The following is a 20,368-nucleotide window of genomic DNA, read 5'->3' as shown; positions in this document are numbered from 1 at the left end:
CTCCTTGATCTCACGTACTTTCAATTTTGGCACAAACCGTGGCCTCAATTTTGTCGCATGACGTCACCGTTCAAACTTTAAACAACCCCTTAACACCAACAGCACGTAATAGCACAATGCAGCAAAATAACACTAGCGCAGCCTTGCGTTGACTTTAGAAGTCTCCGGCTACAACGTGCTCGAGACGGAAATAAACACTTTTGTGTACATCTATGTTATGGAACATTGCCATCAAATAACTGTAGCATATCTATTTCCGCAAGTGTTCTGCTGACAAACCCATTTCACTTGATGCAACAAATGTATAGCAGGTCTACTTCTACACTTCAATAAGTTATAGGAACACTAATTAAGCAAAAACTAAATGTTAGCCGGAGTTTGATATTGGTATATATGTGTTCCGCTATTGATGTTATGATGATGGGATGGATTGGGTGAAAAAAAACACGGTTAAGAACTTTTTAGTTGGTAAAAAAAATGATCAACTTTTATACACATGTGGCCTGGTCATGTTAATTTTTTGTTGTACTTTTTCTACATTTACTCAAAATTTCATAATCAAATTGTTCTTCAAGTGTGTTTTCTGGGCTGGTTTCATCAACAGAATATCTGTAAGGGAATTTGAAGTAAAATAACAAAACATTTTCAAATCCTGAAATTAAAAACTTAATGATGGATTGACTGATTTGAGGTTGGTGAGTGCATACCCAAGGTTTTTGAAAAATCCAACTGCATTAAAATTGTGCACGAATACAGTAAGCACAACTTTCTTCAAGTTGGCAGTAAAGGCCATCAGCTCCAAAATTTGAAGCATGAATCGACCAAGTCCCTTCTTTCTGCATTCCATTTCCAATTGCAATTCATAGCTGTAAAATTCATGCAATGCTGAGCATCATTATGGTTTAAAATGTGATTAGTCAAGTTAAGATAATACCAATATAAAACAGGAAAGCCATAGTCCATGTCAAACCGGAAATGAGAAAAAGCTATTGGATTACCCTCTTTTGTAAAGGCAACCAAATACCAAGCAGAATCTTCAGTCATTTCTAATAACTTCTCTTTCTCATTCCAGCCCCAAGCACTATCTTCATACCTGCACATTTAAGTTACCACAAATGTTAATCAACTTCAGAAAATTTGTTATCAAGCTTATGAAATGAATCATACATTTGTTTCATGTTCCTTTTCAACAGGTCAAATGACCAATCAATTGTAGCTTGGTCAAGTTGGGAGACTTTACAACATTTAAATTGAACCTCTAACCCATTTCGCGAAAAAGACTGAAACGCTATCAAATGTCCAAGAGGATTTTCCTATATTTTAAAAAGAATGTCAATAATGTATTGGTTGGAATGTCAATTAATGAGGAACTCACTTGAATATTCGCCTTCTTCACGACTGTTTCGTCTTCAGTTAACACTTTTGATTTTTTCTTCAACCTTTTCTTTCTAGAGAACATTTTTAGCCAAAAAATTATTTGCCTATTTGGCGTCTATATTCTATAATTCAAGATGTGTCAAATGGACTCAAATCAACGTGAAATAAAAATTGGAGAAGCTAAAGCAAAGGCGGGAACTGGAATCGTCTACCACTGTTGCCATTGCTTACAATTAGCCTGTTTTAATTATTTCCATGATTTCCATTTATCTTATGTCCATTTATTTAGTAATTTATATGAGCTATCCAATAGGTGTGGAGAACTAAAAAATTTGCATACACAGCTATACAATATCTATTTACTAGTTTCAATATTAAATTGCTTACCGCATTTTAATTTATTTATATCCCGAAGCGCAAGCCAGAGTACTCTAATTTGCCGCTAGACGGTGCTAGTGTTTGTTTATATACTCTTATCTTGTACACAACTACCACAACTACAGACTACACAGACAGATGTAACTTCACAACAAACTTTAAGAGCTTAGTCGTTATTAGTTGATCAATTTATACAGTAAAACAAAAAAGTGCGTTCCATTAAACACGCATCGAAAATTAAATAGCATTAAAAAAAATTAATGTTTATGATTAGTAAAAAATGTGGACTTGCATTGCTATTTCCTCAGCATCTGCACAAACAGGTATTCGTCTAAGTGTAAATTATATTTGTAATAAATAAAATTTTGTATTTACCAGTTTCAGATGGATTGACGTTTTGAGCCAGTTCGTTGGCGCGTCACTCTCTACTTCCAGGATTGGTACATGGGTCTCAAACTCCTGCTCAAACTCCTCTCCAAACTGTTGCTCGCTGCCACAAGTGCCTCCCTCCAAAAGTTCCTCAGAATCTGCACAAGCGCCTTCCTCCAGGAGTTCCTCAGGATCTGCACAAACAGGTATTCGTCTAAATGTAAATTATATTTCTAATAAATAACATTTTGTATTTACCACTTTCAGATGGATTGACGTTTTGAGCATCCACTTCCAGGATTGCTACATGATAATTAGGTAAAATGTCATCCGAGAAATATTGGGTTCCATAAGCCAAACGTTCATTATCTAATTAAGGTTAATAATTTAATTTAATAGAAGGTAAAATGTTTTAATAATTCGTGTAAAGTTAACTTACCGAAACAGAACGGTCCAAGTTCATGGTGGATACTATCACAACTGAAAAACATTGCCTTTTTTAGAATGATTTTACATATAATGTTCAGTAATCAAATCACTTACAGGTGACACCAATATTCTCCCTTTTCAAGATATACATACTCCTGATCCATGATAAGTTAAAGAAAAAGTGAAATAATTTTTTTAATAATAATATTTTATTTTGTTATTCGTCAGTTTAATGGTCTTCATTTATTTTCCCTTATACTACAGACTGCTGGGCGATCCAGAACTCATCAAGGTGAAGAAAGGTGACCTAATTCAGCTCAAGAGACATGGTTTTTCTTTTGGGTAAAGGTTCGAGATTTGAAAGCAAACAAGGCAGAAAAGGTATTCTAATAAAAAACTTTGTTAAAACTTCATACTTCAAACAACTTTGTTTTAGACTCAAATTGACACTGCTGTCAAGGAGTTATTTGCATTGAAAAGCAAGTTTAAGTTGGGAACCGTCATGGAGTGGAAGGCAGATAGTGCAATCCCAAGTCAAGTGGAGAAACAAGACAAAGATTCAACAAGGAAGGATGTGGAGATGAAGTGATTTATTTTAAAGTAAAGAAAGGAACATGGAAAAAGAGAGAAGGTAACAGAAAGACATTTGACAGACATTTTTTTAACGCAAACACATGAAGGCTTTTAAATCTGAATTTTTTTACTTTAATTTCTCCTCCTTTTCTCTTATGGCCATTTACTCTTCATCCTCGTCGAGGCTGCAGTCGGAAAAGGCGCTCGACAGATCGCTGTCCTCGTCCGAGGTACTGTTTCCTTCAATTTCCAACCTGGCCTTTTTGGCTTTCTTTTTACGTTCGGCCTTCTTCCTTTTACGCTCTCCTTCTCCTAGGTTTTTAATTTAAAAATTTTTATTTTATAATTTGTGATTGATTATGATGTCTTACCTTCAGAACTTTCAAAATCATTTGGGGGTGTTGTTTCCAGAATTAAGGTCTCCAGAAGTATCCGATTCCCCCTGAGAGGATTCAACATGAGGGGGAACATCTTCCTTGTCGGAACTTTCATCATCAGAGGCTGTATAAAGTTCAAATCAAATCAGTAAGTTATACATTTATCTTAATAGTCATAAAGGTGAAACTTACTTTCTCGATACTTGAGGTGTTTCTCATAGATCTTGCACCAGCTGAAATGTGAACTCAGACACCTAGAAATAATAAGATACAAGACAAATTAAAGTACAACCTACAACCTGACAAACTTTAAATTTTCTTTTACTTACTTTCCACATCTGTAGTAATCCAATGTGTAATCCATTGCCGCAAATTCAGGAAGCAAGTTGGAAATTGATGATTTGGTTTGTAGATAAGTTTTCAATATCAACGATCCAAGGCCTTCTGAACCAAGGAGTTCTGTCACTCTCCCTTCCTCCCCCAACTGCATGACATTAACAACAGACTAGGGTTAAGATTTTTCATATTCTGAATTTTGAACTGTATTTGAAAATCGTACACACATTTAATTTATTCTTGCAAACATATCGACAGTAATCATCATAAGATTTTAGAATAATTTCATTTTCGTGGATTCAGACTCGGAACGTGACTCGGAACATCGGAACTCTCGGACTCGGAACAAGAGCAAGACACTTCCAGTTGCTTGGTAAGGTTTTCCATTTCTTGTTTTGTTGCGTCTGTTGTTGGGGGTAAGGGAACTGAGGATGTCATTTCTTTGCTCATGTTATCCACTTTTTCTTCTTTCCTTGTACGCTTCAAGTTTTTCTTTTTAGTCATGTTTTTTTTTTCTTTTTGGAACTTTTTCCTTGAATTCATCAATGTCTGCGGCATATAAGCTGCATCACCATCTGAAATTCAAAAAATTTAATTTACACTCTTCTTAGTTTTAGTTTAAAACTTATTAATGTTTGTTTGGTGTTTCACTGTGGCTTTTTTTTCTCTTACCAGACAAATGAGATTGGCACTCTTTTTCTTCTTGGACACAGCCTGTTTTCTCAAATTCTGGCAACTTGGCGTCACCTATAATTTATAATCAGGTATTAAATAGTTATATTAATTGAAATAATAACATTTTAATAACAGTTTTCTTACGTGAGTTTTCAGGTTCAGTCCAATCCAGCTGAAAATTCGGGATCCGGATACAAGTAATTATTTTCACTAGTAAATATGGTATCAAGTACTATCGAAATTTTGTTTTATTGAAATTAAGGACACAAGTATTTTTGTTCTTAAGTAATTATGGACTGTTGTATTTAAAATGTTTAATAATTCGGGCTTTAAGTAATGTATGCAACGTGTATTTAGTCAAATACTTGCTAGTAATTATGGTCACCAGTAATTAAAATTATGTTCACAAATAATAGGTTCTATTAGTACAATTGTTCGTAAGTCACTAGCAATGACTTAAGTAATTATATTCTTAAGTAATTGTTCTCTTAAGAAATTATTTTCTTAAGTAATTATTCTCACAATAACTATTTTATTAAGTATAATTATTCTCTTATGTATTTATACGGTGTAAACACTTTTATTATTTTGTATTTAGAGAATTAAAGTGAAACGTCATTTTTTGATTGCGTTATTGCGTAGGTTCAGGTTGCGTACACACTTTTACGCGTTTGCAGGTTTAAGAACGCGCCTGGAAATTACATCAACAGTTTGGAATTGTCTGCTTGTCACTTGTCAGTTTGTTTTTTTCCAAAAGTCAGACAAGAGTTAATTGCTGGTTAATTGAGGCTCAAAAGTCAAAATAGGCGTTGTTTGTGAAAATTTTTTTGTCTTGGGTAACATATTTTCTTTCTTTATAAGTAAACGTAAGTTAACATTTGTGTAAAAATGTTTGTTTATTCTGTCTATTTGTTAAGAATCAAATTGTTACACCAGTTAAAGGAAACAGGAGTTTCATCAGAAGAGATTAAGCATCATCAGTACTACAACCAGGTGGTATTGGATGTCAAACGAATTTTAAAATGCTTCCCTCCAGGTAGCAATAATGGAAGCCGGAGATATAGGACCGGTCGAAATAGGCCCCGACGAAATAGGCCCGGCAAATAGGACCGGTCGAAATAGGACCCTACGAAATAGGCCCACTTTTAAAATATTTTTAAAGCGGTCCTATTTCTCCGTCAATGTGGGCCTATTTCTCCCAATTATTTCTAAGTTCCATAAGGTACTCTGAAACATTTTCAAAAATTAATTCGACCTACTCTGCATGAGCGAGTAGGCGGAATATTCAACGGTGGATCCGCCACCGCTTATATTCATTGCCGTAGCTCAAACCACGATGAGTGAATTCACACATTGCCGTTTCGTTTTTCACATGTTAGGTAGCTGATTTCCGTCTTTATTTTTTTATGAACGTATTCCCCTTGATCTTAACTGTAAAATTCATTTTTTACAAACGTCGTTTTCACTTATTAACTATCGCTAATTTAAAAAAATGAACAAATTTTCGTGTTTTCTTCGCCATTTATTTGTTCCGTAGCTCGATCCCCCCTTCAGAGGCTCAGCCTTGAACGCGTCTCTCCCCTTCAGCGGCTCAGCCTTGAACGCGTCTCCCCCCTCTACCTATGCCAGTACTCAGGTGAAGTAGGAAATGAACATGTTTGATGAAATAAATGATTTCAAACATATACATAACAATTTCATGTTTTTTAAAGCAACAAACGCATATCACTTTTAAGTTTATTGTTTTATGGGGCTGACGCGAGGTGCTGCTCAAGCCGGCCAGAAGTGTGGTCGAGCGGGAGAGGCTGCACGCACTCATGGGAGAGGGGTGAGTGAAGGGGGGGGTTTACCTGGGCCATACCATACACGCCCATGTTTTCCCTTCTCCGTATATGTTAACGGGTGGTCTAGTGGTTAGTGACTCGGGCTATGAATCTCAAGCGGCGGTGTTCGAATCTCGGCCATGTTGATAAAGATTTTTATTTACAAAATATTTTAGAAAAATTAATAGCTCAACAGCATAAAGCGGTGTGGAACTATCCTGGCGAAATTGATCGTTTTTTGTTTTTTTAATTGATGATATATACATTAATTGATTTAATATACCGCACGAAAAGGAAATTTCTATTATAGTTGAATACCAAATGTGGTTTTGAAGATTTCCATCTATCGGTGATAGTAGCGTCACTAGCGTGGTTCAATAGCGTCATGAAGATGGCGTCATCTGCTCATCGTCAACTTCAGCGTTTAATTTACAAATAAGAAATAGAAATCCTATAAAAAAATTAAAATAGCTTCAACATGTGTACATTTTATTTTTAATCATTTTAAAATTTGAATTGCAATTTTCGTTACATTTGATCTGTAAGAATTCGATTCTGAATCATTTTCATTTCAAATCGATTCACACACATAGCAGACGCTAACACATCAAGCGTCATCAATAGCGTGGTCTGTGGTGCAATGCTATCGCTGGAGTAAGGCGTTTACCTTCAATTCGGGTATGTTAGAGAACTCTTATCATGTTATTTTCAATCTTTAGTTTCTAATATTGTAATTATCAACTTGTGTGGATAGGTAGCGTCATGATTGGCCTACCCTGATGGCGTCATGATCGCTGCTGATTGCCTTTCAAATAGGTTTTCAGCATTCTGCTTACACCTTTGGCATAGAGTCACATATTTCACAATCCAACATCAATTGGTACCAACAGCAGCCCTTCTCTCCATCATCCAGAAGGGTCTGAGATCAGTGTTGGAGATGTGTGTGACAATTTTAATATGATGAAATTTATCTACCACCAAATTTTTACTCTTTTATGTTTTTGTTTTCCAGGATGGTTCGGAACAACCCATGGAAAGCATGGTCAGTGACTACAGTTGGGAATGAGGTTTTCAGTTCTAACACTATTTCCTCCAGTAGTTCCACGGTTGATAACTAATAATAATTATAGATTGATATGGTTATTTAACAATTATTTGAATCATTTCAGTTATTACCTCATTATCCTGGTACCGTGTCCACAAAGCAAAAAGGATGGAGTTCTTCAACTGTGTCTCCTTCTTCCTATGGGCCTTGATTTTCTCGTGTGAGAGAAGCTTCTGTGATAGCTTTACGTCTTCACACAGCTGCTCCAGCACCAATGTCATCTTGTAAAACGGGAGATTTGGGCCACCCGCCAACTGGTAGGAGATAAATAATGAGTAACACTCCTAGATGTGGTCCATGAAATAAGACACTTGTGTTCATGATTCGCAAGCACACAAAACACAACAAGGAAATGTACACCAAAAAATGGAGTTCTACCGGCCTTGGAACAAAAAACCCCAACACGAATCTGATTTTGGCTAGCGCTTCGTTTGACTTGACCGTTCGATTGTGGGACGTTGAGCTGGTATATTTTCCGTTGTGACGTTGATAAAAATATTTTGATTTGATTTGTCAATAAAATTAAGATAATATGTTTTAAAAATCAGTTGGCTACCGCGTGTTTTATTTTTTGAAATTACCCCCAATTATGATTTAGGTGGTCTGATGTTTTATGGTGTTATTACACTGTATATTCAATAAACAGGATAGTAATTTTTTCAGTGATTGTAAGTCTGAATGACCTCGATGTTCATCTGATGTCTTTCTCTCTCTTTGATGGTACCATCAGAACAGTTTTAGATTTGCTGGCAAGTATCTCTACTCCTGTTTCCTCTTCCCAGCCTTCATTAAATAGTTGAAGGGAAAATAAGTAAGCAGTTCAGGGGATAAAAAAAAAGTATTGACTATCTTACGATAGGAATGCATGGGTTCATCTCCATTGGAATTTGGTGGTTCTGTCTTACCACTTTGGTTTCTGATTGTTCTGTGTTTGCTGTTAACGACTTGCAACAACATCAGGCATCACAGCATCAATGAGTGATAAGCTTTCCATGGGTTGTTCCGAACCATCCTGGAAAACAAAAACATAAAAGAGTAAAAATTTGGTGGTAGATAAATTTCATCATATTAAAATTGTCACACACATCTCCAACACTGATCTCAGACCCTTCTGGATGATGGAGAGAAGGGCTGCTGTTGGTACCAATTGATGTTGGATTGTGAAATATGTGACTCTATGCCAAAGGTGTAAGCAGAATGCTGAAAACCTATTTGAAAGGCAATCAGCAGCGATCATGACGCCATCAGGGTAGGCCAATCATGACGCTACCTATCCACACAAGTTGATAATTACAATATTAGAAACTAAAGATTGAAAATAACATGATAAGAGTTCTCTAACATACCCGAATTGAAGGTAAACGCCTTACTCCAGCGATAGCATTGCACCACAGACCACGCTATTGATGACGCTTGATGTGTTAGCGTCTGCTATGTGTGTGAATCGATTTGAAATGAAAATGATTCAGAATCGAATTCTTACAGATCAAATGTAACGAAAATTGCAATTCAAATTTTAAAATGATTAAAAATAAAATGTACACATGTTGAAGCTATTTTAATTTTTTTATAGGATTTCTATTTCTTATTTGTAAATTAAACGCTGAAGTTGACGATGAGCAGATGACGCCATCTTCATGACGCTATTGAACCACGCTAGTGACGCTACTATCACCGATAGATGGAAATCTTCAAAACCACATTTGGTATTCAACTATAATAGAAATTTCCTTTTCGTGCGGTATATTAAATCAATTAATGTATATATCATCAATTAAAAAAACAAAAAACGATCAATTTCGCCAGGATAGTTCCACACCGCTTTATGCTGTTGAGCTATTAATTTTTCTAAAATATTTTGTAAATAAAAATCTTTATCAACATGGCCGAGATTCGAACACCGCCGCTTGAGATTCATAGCCCGAGTCACTAACCACTAGACCACCCGTTAACATATACGGAGAAGGGAAAACATGGGCGTGTATGGTATGGCCCAGGTAAACCCCCCCCTTCACTCACCCCTCTCCCATGAGTGCGTGCAGCCTCTCCCGCTCGACCACACTTCTGGCCGGCTTGAGCAGCACCTCGCGTCAGCCCCATAAAACAATAAACTTAAAAGTGATATGCGTTTGTTGCTTTAAAAAACATGAAATTGTTATGTATATGTTTGAAATCATTTATTTCATCAAACATGTTCATTTCCTACTTCACCTGAGTACTGGCATAGGTAGAGGGGGGAGACGCGTTCAAGGCTGAGCCGCTGAAGGGGAGAGACGCGTTCAAGGCTGAGCCTCTGAAGGGGGGATCGAGCTACGGAACAAATAAATGGCGAAGAAAACACGAAAATTTGTTCATTTTTTTAAATTAGCGATAGTTAATAAGTGAAAACGACGTTTGTAAAAAATGAATTTTACAGTTAAGATCAAGGGGAATACGTTCATAAAAAAATAAAGACGGAAATCAGCTACCTAACATGTGAAAAACGAAACGGCAATGTGTGAATTCACTCATCGTGGTTTGAGCTACGGCAATGAATATAAGCGGTGGCGGATCCACCGTTGAATATTCCGCCTACTCGCTCATGCAGAGTAGGTCGAATTAATTTTTGAAAATGTTTCAGAGTACCTTATGGAACTTAGAAATAATTGGGAGAAATAGGCCCACATTGACGGAGAAATAGGACCGCTTTAAAAATATTTTAAAAGTGGGCCTATTTCGTAGGGTCCTATTTCGACCGGTCCTATTTGCCGGGCCTATTTCGTCGGGGCCTATTTCGACCGGTCCTAAATCTCCGCCAATCGCAATAATATTTCTTTTATGTATATTTTCTATTCTTAAAATTTTGTTATCCACCTAGTTATTAATGAAAATATTCAAGCAGACCTCCAAGTAAAAGTCACAGAGCTGATAATAAGAGTTCTGATAGCAAATGAAGGTCTCCATTACTATCAGGTTATAGCAAAATTAAATTACAAAGATGATCCTCTTACAATTATTATGATTCCATGCACAGGGTTTTCACGATATTGCCATCACACTGTTGCTTGTTTTAGGAGAAGAGAAAAGTTACAGTGTGTTATGCAGACTTTCCCAATCACATTTCCAACTGTTTCTGGGACCAGATATGGAGCCTATCTACAATGGAAATTCTGAACTTAGTGTATGCACTAGTCAAAAATGAAAATCGTGATTTGCACAATTATTTGATGAGGTATTTGAAACCCCTCTCCCCCCCCCCCCTAAAAAAAAAGAGAAAGATTCTCTTTAAAATGTGAATAACCTGTTATAATTCTAGGTCGGAGCTAGGGACAATTTTCTGCCTTCCGTGGGCGATTACTTGGTTTGGCCATGTTCTCAACGATTACGAAACTGTCGTAAGATTGTTTGATGTATTTATGTTCTCACATCCATGGACCTCTATGTATCTATCTGCTGTCGTCGTGTTGCATAGAGCAAGTGATATTTTTTTGACACCGTGCGAGATGCCGCTTCTACATCAAATGCTCTCCAACGTACGATTTTTTTAATCAGCTCTTTTTCGATTAATGTTCTTACAGTTTGATCTTAGGTCCCTGATAATCTACCATTTGATAGTCTTATTACTGAAACAAAGAAGTTGATGCGAACCTATCCACCAGATGTAATGGAAACAGTTGTCCGAGAGATGCACGCTGAAAAGTATCTGAAGCATTAAGTTCTGCTGATATTTCCTGAATGACATTAATGTTTCATCTTGTTGTAGTATTCGTAAGATAAAGGAAGAGAACGAAGAGAGGAAAAGGAGAATGGAACAGAGAAAGGCTGCTTTACAAGGGAAACATAAAAAAGCGGCGATTCAACGTTGGACTCCTTGGTCTGGATTCAGAAATTTAAGATCCCAAACTGCGAAGGTTGTTGCACTTAGCGTAAGCGTTGCAACATTCGCATTTATTTATAACTATGTCAGACCGAATATAGAGATATTTTGAAGTTCCATTTGTCATGTATAAATGCTTGTCATACTATATTGTCATAATTAAGAAAAACAGAAAATTTCATAATATTGAATATTGTACCTGTTGTGTTCCTCTTCTGTTAAAGAGCATTCCTATATTTCAAATTTTATGAGTGTGAAAAATGTAATTAAATAAACTGGTTTGTATTCATTATTCCATGTGTTTTACACGTTGATCAGCCACATAGCTTTCTTGGCTGTCTATACAGTGCCACCCTATTGGACCGATTTCACAATCTGCACACACCAAATATTTATAGTTCCCAACCGTTTTAGAAAATCCAATAATATTTTCAAATTGGAACATATCAGGTATCAGCCAAGATCGGCCAAGATTTTGTGACAAAGCCAAAGTCTAGACCAATTGATCGATTCAACTCTGAAATGTCACCTTAGGCGAAAATCTATTTCGTTTCTTCAATCGATATCAAATTCAGAAAAAGAACTAAGTTGGTCCATGAAAGTGTAGTAGACATTGAGTATAGACAACAAGGGCGTTGTGCTGATTAATTCGTCATTCCCTCAAACTTTTCTTGCATGTGGCAGACGAAAATGGCACTTTTTTGAATAACGCGAAATTTGCGCTGCGCGACTAACAAGGACATGTACTTGTTTGTCCGCAGGAATTGTTCATATTGCAAAGGTGGAGCCAGTTACATTGTCAGTCCCGAACTACCGATCGACGAAGATCGATCAATATATGACGGTTCCTCCAAAGATGGATCTTACCTGTGTTGTACGTCGACATGTTAAAGTACTGAGCAGGAGAAAATGTAACTTCTCCGACGCTGTTTTCAACCCGCCACAATTTGTCGACATTTTCCCGGATCCGCAATTGACATCTTTGTTTACCATAGCAAGGAGTAAAGAAATCGGAGTCCAATGCCAAGCTTGTGATGTTTCAGCACTTAATGTATAAGTCAGTATTGAATTTAAATTTGTCAATAGCATTAGCTAATACAAAACGTATTGGAAAATTTAGATCAATACGGATTGTGCTACGACCAAGACCCACGGAGTTTTCCACAAGGAAGGTGGCCTATATATATGGCCTCGCGATGTCAACCCGCTAGAAGCCGATCAAACGGCTCGCTACCGCAAAAAGATCGAGAAGGATGAAGCTTATTCCCGTAGCCTACTGTCCTACAACTTGGACATGTTGAATTGATATAAATGTGAATAATGTTTATACCAATAAGTGCAAACAGATTTTTTTACCCCCTTTTAGCAAATGGAACATTACATCAAGCAAAACAATGTATTTAACACAAGATTTAACATCTATGAGGATTATTTCACTGATTCTCCCGATGTGTAATCATCAATTAATTTAATACTTTTTTAATATTTCTGCATGGCTGAATTTTTATATTTCCAACAGGCAAACGCCAGATCCGAATCCTCTGCGAACCCTTCATCTGCTAAAGGATCCGTCACCGATAAAACGCGCAGTCACTGGTATTAGTTGGAGTCCCGATGGAGGAACTAAATTGGCCGCTGCTTATTCAGATCCTTTTTGGAAAATTCTGTTTGACCACAAAGAAAATGATTCTTACATCTGGAATATTGCGGAATATTGGTATTGACATTTTCCGATATGAGAATGATATGTCTCTTTATTCAGCAGTATAACTTTGCAAGTAATAATTCCTTCCATGAATAGAAAGAGCTGTGCAACCAGAAATAATTTTACGCAGCATGAGTCAACTACGTTCCGTCTCGTTCAATCCGCGTGACCAACACATTTTAGCTGGTGGATCGATTTATGGCGCTGTGGGAATTTGGGACGTTCGTAAGAGTCAAGGTCCAGTCGAATGCGTCCCCATTGGTGTCGGTCAGTCGGAAAGTGTCACTTCGCTTATTTGGAGCAATTCAAAAGCTGGAGGAGAATTCTTTTCCGCCTCTGGCGACGGCCAAGTAAAAACACGATAACAAATCATTTTGATTATTTCATCTTGATTATATGATTAACAATAATAGGTTCTTTGGTGGGACATGCGAAAATTAAATGCGCCAATAGACGCACTTTTACTGGATCCTAGTTCAATCCTTCGATCGGAAAGCGCTTTATCGGCTAGGCTACTTGTCTGGAGTACGATCCTTCTATGCCAAACAAATTCCTAGTTGGCACACGTCAAGGTGCTCATTTCTCGATTCATTTCACCTAAAAATAAAAAATGAATTGCCAATTTGCAGGTATTGCGATGAATTGCAACAGAAGAGCCCGAACAACAGCGGAGAGGATAATGTGCCAATACGAGGCACACTTGGGCCCAGTTCACGGTCTACATCGACAGTCGACACCCACAACTGCCCAAAATCTTTTTGACCGTTGGGGATTGGACCACGAATGTTTGGACCGAGGACATTCGCGATTCGCCCATTTTAACTTTAAAGTGTGTTCGCTTATGTCTATTGACAAGCAGATTCAAATAATAACTTGTTTCATACTCTGCTGCGTTGTAGGAATCAAAATGTCCAGTTACTGGCCGGAGCGTGGAGTCACACACGGCCGTCCGTCATATTCACTGCTGCAACAGACGGTGATATTATGAGATATGATTCAAAGGGTAAATCTTTTGGCTGTCATATGGTAACACACAATCATTAATAATGCATGAGCCGAGCGGCTATGTGTGTCGAATCAAAGAAGAAATAAAAATTCTAGTTTCCTTTTGATCTCCTTAATAAGCTGATTGTTCATACGTGTAGGTGTTTGTATCTTTCATATGTTGCTTGATTTGAAATCCTATCCTATTTCAGTACGATTTCTATTTCTATTTTTCCACCCCGTTGTCCATCAGTCAACTTTCACGCGTAAAATATTAGATTAGTGTGTATTGCATTTGCATTTCTGTTTTAAATGAGCCAACGCGCGTTTGAATTCTTTACTGGTGTACATGTACATGAGCGGATTGTATAAGCTATCGAATAGGTGTGGAGAACTGTAAAAAAATTTGCATACACAGCTATATAATATCTATTTACTAGTTTCAATATTAAATTGCTTACCGCATTTTATGGTTAAATCTATTGTCACGACATGATGTCGTGGCAATACGGTCGAAACTGTCTATTGCCACGACATCTGTCGTGGCAATAAAGAGAAAATTGTCTATTGCCACGACATGCCACGATACGCCTATACTTCCTCTCTGATCTCTCATATCGTGGCAATAACACGAAATTTGTCTATTGCCACGACATATTTTTTTTTTAAATTCGACATTCACGCATGTTAGGTTAGGTTAGGTTAGGTTAGGTTAGGTTAGGTTAGGTTAGGTTAGGTTAGGTTAGGTTAGATATCTCAAGTTTTTAATAGAAATTTTTCAGCAATGGTAGACGAATGGTCAGCGATGAATGCCACCATGCGATAGCATGGCGTTCGATTCTCCGTCGAGAGGGTAATTTTTTATTGGTAGATTTCAACAAAGGTTGAGTTTCACGGGATAATTGACAAGAAAAATGATGCGGGAATTATACACATGTAGTTTTACCCTATTTAGTAGTTTTCCTAAACATCTTCTGTGGAACTTAGTACGAAAACGCATGTCGTGGCAATAGACAATTTTCTCTTTATTGCCACGACATATGTCGTGGCAATAGACAGTTTCGACCGTCGCGCCACGACATATGTCGTGACAATAGATCTAACCGCATTTTATTTATATCCCGAAGCGCAACCCATAGTACTCTTATTTGCCGCTAGACAGTGCTAGTGTTTGTTTATATACTCTTATCTTGTACACAACTACCACAACTACAGACTACACAGACAGATGTAACTTCACAACAAACTTTAAGAGCTTAGTCGTTATTAGTTGATCAATTTATACAGTAAAACAAAAAAGTGCGTTCCATTAAACACGCATCGAAAATTAAATAGCATTAAAAAAAATTAATGTTTATGATTAGTAAAAAATGTGGACTTGCATTGCTATAGCCTGTTCAGATCCTAAATGGGCTAATGCTATCACAGAAGAGTTATCTATTCTTAACAACAAAGGCCTTTTAAATTCTCAGTTGTCTTGTGTTGTACTGAAAGATACTAGTGGATTGAGTGACGGTGAGGAAACTCTGAATGCTTTGCTGGTTACGGCGGAAAAACTCTGTAACAATGAGGGGTTTGAAAATGTACTTACTAGCTTAATTAGATAAATTTATCTTTTGTGGTTGATTAAGTTATACTATTTTGTTGTTTTATTTAAATATAGGTAACATTTGATGTCCTGAATAATTCACATATTTTGATTATTCATCATGATAAGTTTTCTGGAAATTATCCATGTTATTGGCCTAATGGCATTGCCTTTCTACCTACTCAAAATAAGAACAGAAATGGTTCTGGATTGGAAACATATCTTGAATTCATTATAAATTTATGCTGCCAGGTAAATATAAGAGACAATTCTATAAAAGGAAAATTAAGTTGTTAAGTTCTTGACATGTAGCTGAAGCAAGGAGCACCACCTGGAATTTGGATTGTTTCCAGTGGTTTTGTCCTTTCTGGGCGCATGAACGAGCCGTTTGAATGGCCTCTTCCTACACCAGACGCTCTTGCGTTTATTCTGGGGAGTCAAAGCGGAAGTGCAACCCATTGTGATGTAGGGAAATTCTTGCATCCTGGAGAAGCAGTAAATTCCTTAACACGTTTTTCGCTAGATCAACTTTCCGAAGAATTTGTAGAGAATTTCAACAGTGGAATTATTTATCTGAAATCAACAGTTGCTGCAAGTTTGATTTGTTTAAGTCGGAAATTTCCTTTGAATCGTTGCACGTATATCGGGGAAGATAATGGTGCCAAAACCATGCAGGTAACGAATTGCGCTTTTGAGATGGCACAACATTAATCCATCTCACAATAATTTTTATGTTTAGTTGTCTTTGTTCTATGATTTGCTTGGGCCTCTTTGGATTAAGGATAGACAAATTTTTTTGTCTGGTGATAGCACCCAATCACAGGATAAAATTAGATGCATTGACAATGACGGAGATAAAGTTAAAGCTAGGTGCATTCAATTCATAATATTTATTTGATCATGAACACCTTGAGAAACGATTCAAATTTTTCCAGAATGATGCTTTGGGAAGAGCTTCGTGAGTTTGAATTCCGTGCGATTCCTATTAATGGATTAAAACATGTTAATTGGACTGCTCTTCCTCTGGAAAAAATCTTCCATCATTCAGATTCTTCATTACTTCCTTCCGCAAATCTTCCATCAATTTTACACAGCTTATCTAAGCAGCAGAAACCATCAACGATGCTTGTGAACAGCTTAATTGAAACAACCCTGAAAGACAACGCCGAGTTGTTTATGGTTTCTTCTTCCATTCAAACTAGCCAACCCGACCGAGTGTTGCAATTGGCAGGCAGAGCTTACTTCATCAATGTTAAAGTCGATTTGGATGAGGTTCGAGATATACTGTCTAATTTAAATCTCGAATTATAAGAATCTTTTATTATTTTTTATATAGATTCCCGAGTTTTATTTGAGTGACAACGTCTGTATGGTTGGTTATTGGATACGCGTAGAAAAAGAATCGAGATTAGGACGATCCCTTTTCTCTGCTACGGACATCCCAGTATTAGAATACAGCCATTCCCGTGCAACGATTTTTGGTCTCAACTGGTCAACCTACTTTATGCTTAAAGGAATTGAGCCAGAAGACATATGGACGTCTGATGGTGTTGCCCATTCACTTGTGACTGCGTGCCTGTTTCCATTAGCTTTGGACGCTAATAGCTGGAGAGATCTGCTCTGGCTCCAAGATATTAAAGGATCTACAGATTCTCGCCTGGAGAGTTGGCGTCAAAGTAAAAGATATTCCATTGACGATTTTCGTCGCTTGAGTGATCCGGTTGCTGCGCTTCAAAATCTTCGATGGCTCAACTCTTCAGTTATCTTGCAGTCTATTTCGCATTGGCCAGGGGCATTAGCCCCCTATTTTCACCGAGCCTGTGCTGGTAAGTTTTACAGCAACCAAGCTGCTGTGTTGATTACTAATGACGTTCATCTTGCAGTATGCTACGAAAATATTTGAAATTTTTTTGTTTCTACAACAAATTGTACACATTGTTTAAAATGTCGACTGGGGTTAGAATCCACTTTGTAAATTCGACAAGAGTAGTTAAAGGTAGAGGTAGGGGAGGTAGACAATGTAAAGTAGAAAGTAACGTTTTTTTAATAATCCGTAAATAGCCTCTTCTTTTAGAATAGTTATATACATTATCAATAACTATAATCTCTTGTGATATGCAATCTTAATTCTTTAGAAAATTGGAGTAACTCGTTACTCAGTGCTCTGGACGAGGCAGTAATAGAAGGCGACAGGCGCAGTTGTTCGCGGATATTGGCCGCTATTGCTGAGCTACTGGCTTGCAAAGCTGGTTCTCAGAATGGTTTGCGTAGCGGTCCTGCTTCCAATAGTGCATGGAAACCAGCCTTTGAAATGCTAAAGGTTAGGAATTTTTAAACAAATATTCTTTTAACCCACATATTTTAACTTTCTTTATTTGAATAGCACTCTTTGCGTGATGGTGTTCTCGCTCTGGCTGATCAACGATTGAAATGGATGTGGACTCCGGATCTTTTGCTGCGTGCTGCCCGTCATTACGAACGCGCAGTCCACATTCTCATCCATGAAACTGTTAAAAGTGTTCAATTCCATATGATACAGAACTGCGTAGTTTCAAACATTAGCCGCCCTCCCATTGGTATTAATTTTGACTAATCAAAACGGCAATATCCGTGTCAATATTGAAAATGTGATACTTGATAGGTGAGTGGATTGAAGCGGAATGTCCTGCTAGACTCGATCTCTCTGGTGGATGGTATGTAAACATTTTATATAGGATCGTAACTCATAGCCTACATAATAAATACCAGAAAACCTATTATGTAATCTAATTCAAAATTCGTTAAGGTCGGATACTCCCCCTATTTGCTACGAAATGGGCGGAAGCGTCGTCAATATTGGAATTCTCGTTGATGGAGAAGTAATTTGATCTCATAAACAACTATACTTTTCTTTATATTTTACTAACCTGCAATCCTTTTGCAACAGAAACCAATTGGAGCTCGAGGTAGAAGACTTGAAAAGCTTCACCTTGTTTTGGTTTGTGAGGGTCAGACAGAACCGCTTGTGATTTCATCGATCGACGATGTGATGAACTATAGTGATCCAACCATTCATGGGGCACTTTTAAAAGCAGCTTTGGTATGCGCTGGTGTGGTGCAAGGAAATTGTCAGCAAGATTTATCAGAGCAACTTGAAAAGGTATGGGTGATTATTCTTTGGTTTTAGCTAATTATGTCGTAACGAATTTTGCTCATTACTCATTTACGTCATTTTTCCAACTATAGACCTTGGGCAGCGGGCTGGAATTGCATGGCTGGTCAAAGCTGCCACAAGGATCTGGATTGGGAACCAGCAGTATTCTAGCGTCAGCCTTACTAGCCGTTATTTATAGTGCTATGGGATATGAATTCAGTCGATCCCATCTTATTCATGGGGTATGAAAATAGACTTTATATTACATCATTTGTTATAGATGCGTTGGGTTCTATTCCAAGTAATTCATTTTTTTTTTTTTTTTAAATTTCTGGCATTGCTACAGGTGCTACATATTGAACAACTGTTAACAACGGGAGGTGGATGGCAGGATCAAGTATGTTAATGCAGTGGCGCAATCAACTTTTTGTTTCTCGGAGGAGGGGGATGCTGATTGCGTCACTTGGTATATTTTTTTTTAATGAAAAAATATTTTCGTCTATGTGTGGCTTTATATAGGTAGGTGGAGTAATGGGCGGTTGCAATCGAGGCCATTCCTTTGCCGATTCCAATGTTCAGGTGCATATCGAAAATATTAAACTTTCAGAAAGGTATATCCATGTCACGTAATTCATTGCATGCTTTGGAAAACAACAGTCAATTAACAATTTTATTTATTACACCACACACGAAATAAACAGGACCATCAGTTTGATTAATCAGAGGTTACTCCTTATACATACGGGAAAGGTGCGACTTGCCCGGAATTTACTGCAGAATGTTATCCGAATGTGGTATGCTCGTGATGTGGAGACAGTTGACTGCTTCAATCGACTTATTGAAAATGCTGATGAATGTAAAAATGCCATTTTACAAGGTATATTGTCTGAAATTCGTTAAAAATGGTGTAAAGACTCTTTAATGTATTTCGATTTGAGCAGGTGATATCGACCAGTTATGTCATGCCGTGGATGTGTATTGGCGCCAGAAGAAGGCAATTGCACCAGGATGCGAACCACAAATGGTAACAAATCTAATGGACGCATTGTCTCACTTAGTTCATGGACAGAGCCTAGCAGGCGCAGGAGGTTTGTCATTTTATTTCATTAATTCCTTTTTTAAAATAAGTTACTGAAATTAATTTCTGTCTGCGTGCGGTTAAAGGTGGGGGGTTCTATTACGGCTTCCTGAAACGCTCTGAAGACAGGGATGCAGTTGAAGAAATCATAAAATCTATCGAGGTAAAATTAATTACATTTGAACTGTGACGACCACCAATCAAGAATTCAGAATTGTTAATTGAGATATTTCATTTTCAAACAGGGATGCGAAACAATGATAATTCATAGAGCGACTATTGATCAGACTGGAATTAGTCTGAAGATTGGTGGAACACAGGTTAACATTCCGTAAAATCACATTTTGACCAGAGATGAGTGCAGAATATATGTTGGGCTATACATAATAATTTTAAAATTTTAAGGGGTAAGGAATAAACAAATTTTATCGTTTGTCTGAATCTATTTTTCATTTTACGCTGGAGTGGCTGTGCTTGAAATATAAGTGTATTCTCTCCATATATCATTCGTTACCGTTTATAAGTAGGCCGTTTATCTAGACGCAATGATTTTTTTAAAATACACGTATTGAAATAAGTCGA

General features: G+C 37.2%; 6 protein-coding genes and 1 long non-coding RNA gene across 18 annotated transcripts; 4 read left to right on the top strand and 3 right to left on the bottom strand.

The window, feature by feature from the left end:
• Window positions 1-372: 372 nt before the first annotated feature.
• On the bottom strand, window positions 373-1,604 carry LOC124342451 (N-alpha-acetyltransferase 40-like). The gene is made up of 5 exons (XM_046795440.1): window positions 1,376-1,604; window positions 1,168-1,313; window positions 935-1,093; window positions 708-866; window positions 373-609 (listed from the first exon to the last, which is right to left on the bottom strand). The coding sequence occupies exons 1-5, from the start codon at window positions 1,457-1,459 to the stop codon at window positions 513-515; spliced, it is 645 nt and encodes a 214-aa protein (XP_046651396.1). The 5' UTR covers window positions 1,460-1,604; the 3' UTR covers window positions 373-512.
• Window positions 1,605-1,755: 151 nt separating this feature from the next.
• LOC124342465 lies at window positions 1,756-3,173 on the top strand. 9 transcript variants are annotated; one of them, XR_006918821.1, is made up of 6 exons: window positions 1,756-2,078; window positions 2,162-2,330; window positions 2,392-2,442; window positions 2,524-2,734; window positions 2,818-2,934; window positions 2,990-3,170. XR_006918821.1 is itself a non-coding variant. In XM_046795460.1 (6 exons), exons 1-5 carry the CDS (start codon window positions 2,016-2,018, stop codon window positions 2,671-2,673), a joined length of 294 nt encoding a protein of 97 aa, XP_046651416.1. In that variant the 5' UTR covers window positions 1,756-2,015; the 3' UTR covers window positions 2,674-2,734; window positions 2,818-2,912. The 9 variants fall into 9 exon arrangements, 3 of the variants coding, with proteins under 3 accessions (XP_046651416.1, XP_046651415.1, XP_046651414.1); XM_046795460.1 differs by lacking the exon at window positions 2,990-3,170 and having other exon boundaries at window positions 2,158-2,330; window positions 2,524-2,526; window positions 2,670-2,734; window positions 2,818-2,912; XR_006918820.1 differs by having other exon boundaries at window positions 1,961-2,078; window positions 2,670-2,734; window positions 2,990-3,169.
• A 116-nt stretch (window positions 3,174-3,289) lies between these two features.
• LOC124342472 lies at window positions 3,290-3,775 on the bottom strand. The gene is made up of 3 exons (XM_046795467.1): window positions 3,696-3,775; window positions 3,498-3,627; window positions 3,290-3,438 (listed from the first exon to the last, which is right to left on the bottom strand). The coding sequence occupies exons 1-3, from the start codon at window positions 3,720-3,722 to the stop codon at window positions 3,290-3,292; spliced, it is 306 nt and encodes a 101-aa protein (XP_046651423.1). The 5' UTR covers window positions 3,723-3,775.
• Window positions 3,363-20,219, top strand: LOC124342384 (L-fucose kinase-like). 4 transcript variants are annotated; one of them, XM_046795358.1, is made up of 19 exons: window positions 3,363-3,442; window positions 3,538-3,629; window positions 15,651-15,827; window positions 15,888-16,250; window positions 16,315-16,445; window positions 16,511-16,847; window positions 16,912-17,401; window positions 17,711-17,895; window positions 17,959-18,151; window positions 18,217-18,268; window positions 18,361-18,433; window positions 18,502-18,714; window positions 18,801-18,950; window positions 19,055-19,105; window positions 19,228-19,319; window positions 19,410-19,585; window positions 19,650-19,796; window positions 19,873-19,949; window positions 20,032-20,219. In XM_046795358.1, exons 4-19 carry the CDS (start codon window positions 15,951-15,953, stop codon window positions 20,119-20,121), a joined length of 2,757 nt encoding a protein of 918 aa, XP_046651314.1. In that variant the 5' UTR covers window positions 3,363-3,442; window positions 3,538-3,629; window positions 15,651-15,827; window positions 15,888-15,950; the 3' UTR covers window positions 20,122-20,219. The 4 variants fall into 4 exon arrangements, with proteins under 4 accessions (XP_046651314.1, XP_046651315.1, XP_046651313.1 ...); XM_046795359.1 differs by having other exon boundaries at window positions 3,370-3,405; XM_046795357.1 differs by lacking the exons at window positions 3,363-3,442; window positions 3,538-3,629 and adding an exon at window positions 15,136-15,570.
• LOC124342471 (TBC1 domain family member 20-like) lies at window positions 4,703-11,411 on the top strand. The gene is made up of 7 exons (XM_046795466.1): window positions 4,703-4,711; window positions 5,432-5,550; window positions 10,300-10,394; window positions 10,496-10,653; window positions 10,738-10,954; window positions 11,011-11,120; window positions 11,185-11,411. The coding sequence occupies exons 4-7, from the start codon at window positions 10,583-10,585 to the stop codon at window positions 11,408-11,410; spliced, it is 624 nt and encodes a 207-aa protein (XP_046651422.1). The 5' UTR covers window positions 4,703-4,711; window positions 5,432-5,550; window positions 10,300-10,394; window positions 10,496-10,582; the 3' UTR covers window position 11,411.
• Window positions 7,978-8,903, bottom strand: LOC124342476. The gene is made up of 4 exons (XR_006918833.1): window positions 8,789-8,903; window positions 8,528-8,712; window positions 8,297-8,454; window positions 7,978-8,225 (listed from the first exon to the last, which is right to left on the bottom strand). It is a non-coding gene; the product is annotated as an uncharacterized LOC124342476 (long non-coding RNA).
• Window positions 12,155-13,983, top strand: LOC124341721 (dynein intermediate chain 3, ciliary-like). The gene is made up of 7 exons (XM_046794656.1): window positions 12,155-12,349; window positions 12,419-12,594; window positions 12,818-12,894; window positions 13,100-13,353; window positions 13,417-13,528; window positions 13,633-13,832; window positions 13,903-13,983. Exons 1-7 carry the CDS (start codon window positions 12,155-12,157, stop codon window positions 13,981-13,983), a joined length of 1,095 nt encoding a protein of 364 aa, XP_046650612.1.
• Window positions 20,220-20,368: the final 149 nt, after the last annotated feature.

This window comes from Daphnia pulicaria, chromosome 6 (assembly GCF_021234035.1).
Source record: "Daphnia pulicaria isolate SC F1-1A chromosome 6, SC_F0-13Bv2, whole genome shotgun sequence".
Classification (NCBI taxonomy): Eukaryota; Metazoa; Arthropoda; class Branchiopoda; order Diplostraca; family Daphniidae; genus Daphnia; species Daphnia pulicaria.
Note: the sequence above shows the minus strand (reverse complement) of the source record. Positions and strands in the feature narration are given on the sequence as shown.

Excerpts from the sequence above, each read along its gene's own strand:
- LOC124342451 (XM_046795440.1), bottom strand. The coding sequence starts at position 1,459 with ATGTTCTCTAGAAAGAAAAGGTTGAAGAAAAAATCAAAAGTGTTAACT. Across the intron at positions 1,314-1,375 it reads TGAAGAAGGCGAATATTCAA|GAAAATCCTCTTGGACATTT; the intron begins GTGAGTTCCTCA and ends TTTAAAATATAG. Across the intron at positions 867-934 it reads GGCTTTCCTGTTTTATATTG|CTATGAATTGCAATTGGAAA; the intron begins GTATTATCTTAA and ends TGAATTTTACAG.
- LOC124341721 (XM_046794656.1), top strand. The coding sequence starts at position 12,155 with ATGGATCTTACCTGTGTTGTACGTCGACATGTTAAAGTACTGAGCAGG. Across the intron at positions 13,529-13,632 it reads GGCTAGGCTACTTGTCTGGA|GTATTGCGATGAATTGCAAC; the intron begins GTACGATCCTTC and ends GCCAATTTGCAG. Across the intron at positions 13,833-13,902 it reads TCGCCCATTTTAACTTTAAA|GAATCAAAATGTCCAGTTAC; the intron begins GTGTGTTCGCTT and ends GCTGCGTTGTAG.
- LOC124342472 (XM_046795467.1), bottom strand. The coding sequence starts at position 3,722 with ATGAGAAACACCTCAAGTATCGAGAAA. Across the intron at positions 3,628-3,695 it reads ACACCTCAAGTATCGAGAAA|CCTCTGATGATGAAAGTTCC; the intron begins GTAAGTTTCACC and ends AACTTTATACAG. Across the intron at positions 3,439-3,497 it reads TGATTTTGAAAGTTCTGAAG|GAGAAGGAGAGCGTAAAAGG; the intron begins GTAAGACATCAT and ends TTAAAAACCTAG.
- LOC124342384 (XM_046795357.1), top strand. The coding sequence starts at position 15,358 with ATGTGGACTTGCATTGCTATAGCCTGTTCAGATCCTAAATGGGCTAAT. Across the intron at positions 16,251-16,314 it reads ATGGTGCCAAAACCATGCAG|TTGTCTTTGTTCTATGATTT; the intron begins GTAACGAATTGC and ends TTTTATGTTTAG. Across the intron at positions 19,797-19,872 it reads GAGCCTAGCAGGCGCAGGAG|GTGGGGGGTTCTATTACGGC; the intron begins GTTTGTCATTTT and ends GTGCGGTTAAAG.
- LOC124342465 (XM_046795458.1), top strand. The coding sequence starts at position 2,016 with ATGTTTATGATTAGTAAAAAATGTGGACTTGCATTGCTATTTCCTCAG. Across the intron at positions 2,331-2,391 it reads CTCAGGATCTGCACAAACAG|ATGGATTGACGTTTTGAGCA; the intron begins GTATTCGTCTAA and ends TACCACTTTCAG. Across the intron at positions 2,443-2,817 it reads GATTGCTACATGATAATTAG|ACTGCTGGGCGATCCAGAAC; the intron begins GTAAAATGTCAT and ends CTTATACTACAG.
- LOC124342471 (XM_046795466.1), top strand. The coding sequence starts at position 10,583 with ATGGAAATTCTGAACTTAGTGTATGCACTAGTCAAAAATGAAAATCGT. Across the intron at positions 10,654-10,737 it reads TTGCACAATTATTTGATGAG|GTCGGAGCTAGGGACAATTT; the intron begins GTATTTGAAACC and ends TTATAATTCTAG. Across the intron at positions 10,955-11,010 it reads TACATCAAATGCTCTCCAAC|GTCCCTGATAATCTACCATT; the intron begins GTACGATTTTTT and ends GTTTGATCTTAG.